General features: G+C 50.8%; 1 protein-coding gene across 5 annotated transcripts in view; it reads right to left on the bottom strand.

Moving 5' to 3' along the window:
- Nucleotides 1-8380, bottom strand: part of Rnf123 (ring finger protein 123) — a 30752-nt gene that overhangs the window by 4696 nt on the left and 17676 nt on the right. For all 5 annotated transcript variants that reach the window (XM_023706005.1, XM_023706013.1, XM_004625104.2 and 2 more), the window contains 8 exons: nt 3725-3902; nt 2916-2990; nt 2711-2798; nt 2522-2609; nt 2349-2433; nt 617-756; nt 318-506; nt 158-233 (listed from right to left, as the gene is read on the bottom strand). In XM_023706005.1, coding sequence (XP_023561773.1) covers nt 158-233; nt 318-506; nt 617-756; nt 2349-2433; nt 2522-2609; nt 2711-2798; nt 2916-2990; nt 3725-3902 — 919 coding nt within the window. The remainder of the gene's footprint in view (nt 1-157; nt 234-317; nt 507-616; nt 757-2348; nt 2434-2521; nt 2610-2710; nt 2799-2915; nt 2991-3724; nt 3903-8380) is intronic.

Genomic DNA, 8380 nt, shown 5'->3' with positions numbered 1-8380 from the left:
AAAAAACACAGAGGCCCTAGACTGGCTGACTATCCATGCTTCCTACTGTGCTATAAAAAGCAGAGGAAAACAGGCTGGGCTGCTACATCTGACCATCCTGGCAGAAGACCCAGGGCCTGTGGTATGCTCTTGGGGTACGAGGCATCCGGGATCTTACCAGGCAGCCTCAGGGTGACCACACGGTCAAACAGGTTCCTTTCAGCTGTCACCCGATTCAGCACCTGGTTCAGCAGCTACAAAGGCAGGAGCTTGTTAGTGGATGGGCAAGTTTGCTAGCGAGGTCCCCAGGGCCTGCCCGCCTGGTCAGATGCACATACCTGTGCAAGACGTCGCAGAAGCATCTCAGAGGTAGGCCGGGTCCAGTCAAGGAATATCTCAGGCACCAATGTGATGGTCATTTCTAGGACACGCAGCAGGCTGACCGAAAGGTCAAAGCAGGTGGCACATACCTTGAGCTGCCTGCTATCTACAAAGTTTCGCTCTAGGCGCTCAGCAGCCTGCTGAATCTGAAGCATGAGAACAAGGGCAGGCAGCAGTGAGGCCTGCTGTACCCCAAGGCCACATACTGGCCTTGGACAGGCGTAGGCCCCCTCCCCAACTCCCCACTCTGGCCTACCTCCTGGATCATGCCAATGAATTCAGAGAAAGCCCAGTTGAGCTGGTTCAGGACACTGTTGAGGAAGCTAGGTGCCACGTCAGGTCCCTGCCGCAGCAGGTCTGCCATGTGCTGCTGCAGCAGGGTGGAGGGACAGGGCTCTGCAGGCATGAAGTGGGGAGCATTACAGGGACTCTAGGGCAGCAGCCCTGGCTGCCTCTGTTATCTCCCCAGGATCCTGGCATGACAGCTTAGAAAGGCAAGAGAACAACACAGTACTAGGGCTCAGGGTTCCAATTCTCCATGCGGGATGAAGCCCAGGCTTCAGGTGTCTCCAGCGCCCAAGACATCACACTCAGGCCCAGAGCAGCTGTACAGCTACAGCCTGACTCCCACACTTATCAGACATAGTCAGGTACCCAGAGATATCATGGCCAGCTTCTTCAAGAGCCTACTCTGAAACAGTCATCCTCTATGATCCTGTCGCCCTTGGCCTGGCCTTGATATACGGCTGAGGTGGTGGGCACCAAGTCTGGGCTGGCTGGCAGCAGTAACCGGAGCTCCGGGTTGTGTTGGCCCAGCATCCCTCCCCAGCCTCCTTGAGGCTAATCAATAGTTCCTGCAGCCACAGGATGGTGTCTGGCCCTACTGTTCTCCCCTCTCAGCCTAATTCTGCCCTAGAGGCAAGACAAAAGCATATGGCAAGGACTTGCTGTGTGACATTTTTTTCTGTGGCCAGTTCAGCTTGCCCTGGGGGTGGGGCTGGTGCAGCATGTGTTATGAGGGATCAAACTGAGGTCCCTGCACTTGCCTAAGCAGATGCTTTAGACTGCTGAGCTATCTCGCCGGCCCTTGCTGTGTGACTGCACAAGGCACCTGGCACTATGGGCACAGTAAGAGCAGTAATGTGGCAGGCACTCTACAAAGTGGGACAGGCCCGGGAAAAGTGCTCAGGCTCATGGGACTTTGCTGGACACAGGACAGAGGGCACAGTGTCTGCCCCCAGGCAAATGTCCCCTACTGTAGGAAACTCCATGTACCATCAGCACCCTCAGGCACTTTGGCCACCTCCAGCCTGTACGTTTTGTTTGTAAAGACAGGATCTTAGACATAGTTCAGATTGACCTTGAACTCATTATGTACCTGTGTTGGTCTCAAACTTACAGTGATCCTCCTGCCTCAGCCTCCCAAGTTTTGGGATGACAAGCTTGTACCACCATACCCAGCTTTTTGCCCTTTTGACTCAGTGGTCCAAGGCCTAAGCCAAGCCCCAGATCTGGCTCTTGTAGATCCCAAAGCAACACGATATGCTAGGACAAGGCTGGGAGTTGGGGTCTGGCAAGCAAGGCAAGGGGCACAGTATGTACTTCCAGCACCCTGGGGAATTAGCATTTTTTCACTGTGACCCTTGCAAAGTGATAGGTCCAAAGAGTACACATGGAACAGCAGAGCAAGAGGAAGCAGTCCCAGAGGATCCTTGGGCTGGGGGCAAGCCAGGAAAGGAAACCTGGACACAAGGAGGGAGTCTAGAACACCACAAGTCTAGGAAAAGGGCTAGGAGGAGGGGCCGGGGAGATGGCTCAGTAGGATAAGCGCTTGACTGGCAAATGCAAGGATCAGAGTTCAATCCCCAGTTCCGCAAAAAAAAAAAAAAAAAAAAAAAGAGGGGGGCTAGGAGGAGCAGTATAGAAGAACCCAGGGTGATAGCAAGGGCCACCAGCTTGCCTGCAGGACCTGCCACCCAGATACTCACTCTGGAGGCTGGGCAAGTTGGCGTCATCAGGTTTGGTTTTCAGCAGATGTGGCAGTCGTGTATAGCGGTACCCGAACCCACAGCCCTGGGTGGGAAGGGCAGCAGGGATCAGTGGAGCAGTGGAGCAGCACTACCACTACCTGCTGCTGGCCCCATCCCCGGGCCAGGCTTACCCTCCAGAGTCGAACCAGGATCCAGTTGGTCTGGGCCCAGGGCCGCTGCTCATAAGGTGCCAGGAGATTCCTCACCATGGCAATACGCCTGTGATGGTGAGGGGTGGTGGGCACAGGTGAGGGTGAGGCTATACATGGTGCTGGGCAGAAGAGGATTTGTGCCCCACCCTCACTACTGGCCCCACTTACTGTTCCTCGGGAATTCGCTCCACAGCCCGCAGAGAGTGTGGGTAACACACGTAGCTGGCCAAGGCCTGCATGAGAGAGTCTCGAATATCTGCAGAGACAGGCCATGTCTTAGCAGGGAGGTACCTGACATGAGCAGCCTGCCTCGTACCTACATGGCCACCAGACATGCCATCCAACCCCTTCCCAGCCCCTTGGGGCACCTTACCAGTGCCCACGATTCGTGTGTCAGCAAAGTGTTTGGCAAGGATGGCAGCCAACCGGGTCAGGGTCTCCTCATAGCCTGCAAGGGTGGGAAGTGAGAACTGGTGGCCCTGAGTGGGGATTCCAGCCTACCCCTTGGCAGGGTTTTTGGGCTTAGGCAGCAGACTCTAGACTTGGCTCCAAGGGCCAGTCTGGACCTGGGTTAGCACCTGGGGATGCTGAGTAAGACACTCACTGGCAGTTGGGGAAGGGCAAAGGGGGAAGGCAGGTACTGGCAGAGACCCAAGCCTGGCTCAAACCCATCTCAGTGCACACGCTTGATGGCTTTGATTCCCATAACTCTGTCCCTGAAGACAAAGCCTGCACCGAGGTGTGGGCAGGGTAGGGGGCAGGGTGGGCTGGGGCCTGGCAGCTCACAGCTTGATTCAGACAGAAAATACCAGACCCAAGCTGTAATTAGTGGTCTTTAAAACTGAGGGCTCCTGTCTGCTCTCTGCCTCGCCTGTGATACAAAAGACAAATCACTTTGATCCTGACCCACTCTCATGCTCTTTGACTGGTGCCAGGGAAAGGGACCAGCTAAATGCTGGATGGCAGCAACTGTTCAGCAGTACCAGTAAGGAAGAGAAAGCCAGAGCCCCCACCCATGTGCCTTCCACTCAGCACTGGGAAGCTGCTGGTTCCAAGGCTGCAGGTTTCAGGGCAGAGGACACGCAGCAGGGGCTCTAGCTCCTCCCACATGTACATGAGCTGCTGTGGCTCACATCCAAAGCCCTTTTCCTGCCCCCCTCCAGGTTGGAGAGGATCTGTCACCTGGGAGCTCCTCCATGCTATGCACAGGGCCAAAATAATTCTTGAGAGCACTGTAGCTGTTGATGGCCACACTCAGGTAGAACTCAGGCATGAAGGCGAAGAGCGAGCCCGTGCGGTCCCCATGCTCAATGGTACGCAGGCAGATGCGCAGCAGCCAGTAGATGTCCAGCATCTTCTCCTGCAGGAGGCACACAGGGTGCTGCTGGGCTGCTCACTAGAAGGGGCACGGGAAATAGTCTGCTCTGGGGACCAGGAGGGCCTCTTTGGGACAAGGATGTCGTAACTGTATGTGCAGTGGCTCAAACAGGGACAAATAAGTCCTCAGGAGACAAGAGGGGTGCACTGCGCTGGAGGAGGTAACACTGCGGCCCAAATCAGAGTTAATGGTTTGGTTTTAGTTGTGGGGTTTGGGTCAAGGTCTTCTACTTTGTGGTCCAGGCTGTCTTTGAAGTCAAGGCAATCCTCTTGCCTCAGCCTCCAGAGTACTAGATCACACCTGGCTACAGCTGTTTTATTTATTTATTTATTTATTTATTTATTTATTTAGTGTGTGTGTGTGTGTGTGTGTGTGGCCAGCTCAGCCCACCAGGGGGCGGGGCTGGCTGGCATGTGGTGCTGGGGGATTGAACTGTGGTCCCTGTGCTTTGCTTAGCTTAGCTTGTTCTAAGTAGGTGCTTTAGACCACTAAGCCATCTCACCAGCCCCTCTACAGCTGTTTTGTAAAAGTTGAAAGAAAGCTGTGACCAGAAAGCTGTTTTAGAGTGCTGCTCAGTGCAGAAGGGGCACAGGGGAGTGGAAGCTACTCAGTGAGGAAGCTACAACCTCAAGCTCCAGGCAGCAAGTGAAAGGGCTGGGTGGTGAGAACTGACGCCTCTGGAGGTTAAGGAAAGGTCACACCAAGAATGAGGCCCACATCTCCAGCTGGGTGCAGTGGCACACATCGGTAAGCATAGCACTTGGGAGGGTGAGACAGGAGGTTTGTCACAAGTTCAAGGCCACTATGGGCTACATAATGAGTTCAAGGCCAGCCCGGCCTACATAGTAAGACTTATCTCAAAACAAAACAAAATGAAAAAAGAATGAGGTCCATATGTCCAATAGTGGTGGAGCCGCCATGCCAGTCAGAAGCATGGAAAGCAGATTGGTCTGGTGTGGGGTGGAAGAGGGCACAGCTTAAGACAAGTGGGGCCCCAGGCACCTGCACGTGGGTCCAGAGGTGTGGACAAGTCAGGTACAGTTTCACATAGAGCACGTAAGAAGAGCTGGTAGGCAGGTAAAGGATGCAGCATGACTATCAGTGGAAGAGGGCACAGAAAATAGATAGATCCTGCTGACAGCCCTGTGGTTCATGATGTAGCAGTCAGTCTTAGGATCACACAATGAGGCCAGGCTAGAATTTGTAGCAGACACAGCTGGAGTGCAGCCATGGCAGTCACGCTTTACACCCGCACTCAATGTCCCTACACCTAAGGGCTCAACAGGAGGAGATGAGCATAGCGTGAGAGGAGTCAGCCTGGTCCACAAGGGCCCTTGACATCCAGCCACCATGGAAGGCTAGGGAGGCCACACTTGAAGTGGGATAACAGGCACATGACACGGAGCCCGTGTGGAGCTAGAGCTGGGCCGCCAAACCTGGAGGAGGCACAGGGCAGCTATCAAGATACCTGGGCAGGACCATGTCAGAACCTGGAAGAACCTGTGCTGGGCCAAGAGATAAGGAGGAGAAGGTGACCAAAAACAGAGAAAGGAGGAGAAAGAGAAGGACCTAGAGCAGGGGAGGTCAAGGGCAGACCTCATGTGCATTCTCCCTTACTAATGGTAACACTGAAGTGAGCACACCGAAAGCAGCAGAAAGCACTGAGAAGCCACCCCTAACAACCAGCTCTTCAGCAAAGCCTGCAACTGCTTGCCAAGACTGACAGTAAGGCATCGAATGTGCCACTTTTTTTTTTTTTTTTTTTTTTTGCAGAACCAGGGATTGAACTCAGGCCCTTGCGCTTGCCAAGGAAGCTCTTACTCCACTGAGCCATCTCCCCAGGCCCTAATGCGCCACTTTTGATATAGCTTTCAACACGGTACTGGAAATGTGGTATGAAAAAGAAAAGGCACCCAAATTAGAAAGGAAGCAGTGAAATCATCTTTTTGTAGAGATAATTTACTTGTAGAAAATACTAACAGTTAAACATATACACACAACTGTTAGAATTAAAAAACATTCTGCAAAGCAGCAGAAGGAAGATCAACACATAAAAACCAACTATTTCTCTACCCTAACATGAGCAACCCAATAAGAAAACCAAGAAAATAAATTCATTTAAAATAGCATCAGGAGGCCAGCCAAATAGCTCAGTGGATTAAAGTGCCTGCAAGTAGGCACAGGGGCTGGGGGTTCGATCCCCAGGCCTGCTATGCTGGCCCTGCCCTCGGGGGCACACTGAGATGGCAATTGAGACTGGGCGTAGTGGCACGTGCTTGTAATCCCAGGTCTTGGGAGGCTGTAAACAGGTGGATCACCAGAGTCAGATCTAGTAATGAGACCCTGAACACCCTGTAGACCCTTCCCTAAAATACAAAAAAATAAATAAATAAAATAAAATAGCATCAGGGCTGCAGATTAAGCTCAATGGCACAGGGCCTGCCTAGCAAGCATGAAGTCCTAAGTTTCATTCCTGGCATTGAAAAAAGGGGAGGAAAGCGGGGCTGGGGAGTTAGCTCAGTAGAATAAGTGACTGCCTGGCAAGCGCAGGGTCCTGAGTTCAATCCCCAGTACTGCAGGGGGTGGGGGTGGGGGAGAAAGAAAAAATGGCAACAAACCATTATGGTAGTGCACCCCTGTAATACCAGCACTGGAAGGCTGAGCAAGAGGCTAGCTAGGAGTTCAAGGTCAGTGTGGGCTACAAAGTGAGTTCAAGGGCAGCCTGAACTGCATAGTGAAACTTTGTCTGAAAAAGACACAAACCCAAAAAGGCAGGAAAGCCCTAGGTTCAATCCCCAGCACCTCAAAAAATAAGAAAATGAAGCAGCATCAAAACGGGGAGGGAAGGGCCAGGGAGATGGCTCAGTGGAATAAGTGCTTGCCTGGCAAGAACAAGGTCCTAAATTCGATCTCTGGTACCATCAAAAGGGGGGGGGGCAGCAAGATAGCTCAGAGGACTAATTGCCTGCTTAGGCAGGCGTGTGGACCAGGGTTCAATCCCAGGCACCACATGCAGCACCAGCCCTGCTCCCAGGCACGCTGAGTGAGACCAGGAATGGTAGCACACGCCCGTAATCCCAGCGCTGGTGAGGCTGAAAACAGAAGGATCACTAGGAGCCCAAGCTGTGTAGTCAGACCCTGTACCAAACACATTAAAAATTAAACACACAAAAAAAACTTAAAAGTAAACTTAAGGAGGCAAAAGACTTGAAGCTATACTGAAAACCACAAAAAGTCTCTGTAAGAAATTAAAGAAACATGCTAGGTGTGGTAACACATGTAATCCCCGTACTCAGGAAGCTAAGCAGGAGGAACACTACAAGTATAGCCAACCTAGGCTACATTGTGAGCTCAAGGCCAGCTTGAACTACATAGCAAGATCCTGTCTTTAAAAAAATAATAATAATAGAGATCCAAATAAATGGAAAGACACCCCATACTCATGGACTGTTAGTAGGTATTGTTATGATATCTACAGGGGTCACTGACCCAGTGTAATCTCTACCAAACCTCAACAACGTATTTTGTAAAAAAAACCTTCCCAGAAATTTACACTGAATTTTAAAAAGGACCTCAAGTAACCAAGACATTCTATTAGAAAAAGAATGAAGTTGGAGGTTTCCTACTTCCAGATTTCAAAACTTGCTGTAGGATGAAAAAGGAATTGAGATATGCTATTTACATGTACCAACTCCCCACAATGAAAGTTGTCATGTACTGCCAACATGGCCTAACAAAAATAAAAATAAAAATGAAACCTCAAAGGCTTATTGCAAATCTCTGATAACCAAAACTATGGTACTGGCACAGACCACTGGAAAGGGATACAGAGCCTAGAAACAAACCCTTACCTACACAGCAGAATGAAGTTGGCAACAGTACCCAGGATGCTCTGTGGGAAAATGCTCTAGGAATGCTGGGTAGCCACATGCAAAATAAACAAAACAAAACAAAACACATGAGCAATCCTTGCTTTATGCCATATACAAGAATTAACATGACATGGAGGGCTAAGATAGCTCAGTGGTCTAAGTGCCTGCCTGCAAGTACAAGGACATAAGTTTGATCCCTGGAATACCGGGCATGCCATGCCAGTCCTAAAACCAGGTATGGTGGTGCATGCGTGTAATCCCAGTGCTGCAGAGGCTAAGACAGAAGGATCACTATGAGTCTGAACTGCGTACTGAGACACTGTATCCAATAAAAGAAAAACAAACATGAAATAGATACCAGACATAAATATAAGACTTAAATCTCCATAGAACTCTTACAATAAAAAGCCTTATGACACCGGATTTGGCAGTGATTTCTTGACTATGATACCAAAAGTACAGGCAACAAAAGAACCATATAGAATGGACCACATCAAGACATAATCTGGGGCCAGGGAGATGGTTCAGTAGAATAAGTGCTTGCCTGGCAAGGGCCTGAGTTCAATCCCTGGTATCGCAAAAATAATA

The sequence above is a fragment of the Octodon degus genome, unplaced genomic scaffold (genome assembly GCF_000260255.1).
Source record: "Octodon degus isolate 3935 unplaced genomic scaffold, OctDeg1.0 scaffold00008, whole genome shotgun sequence".
Taxonomy (NCBI): domain Eukaryota; kingdom Metazoa; phylum Chordata; class Mammalia; order Rodentia; family Octodontidae; genus Octodon; species Octodon degus.
The sequence above is the reverse complement of the archived record's forward strand: the minus strand, read 5'-3'. Positions and strand labels throughout refer to the sequence as shown.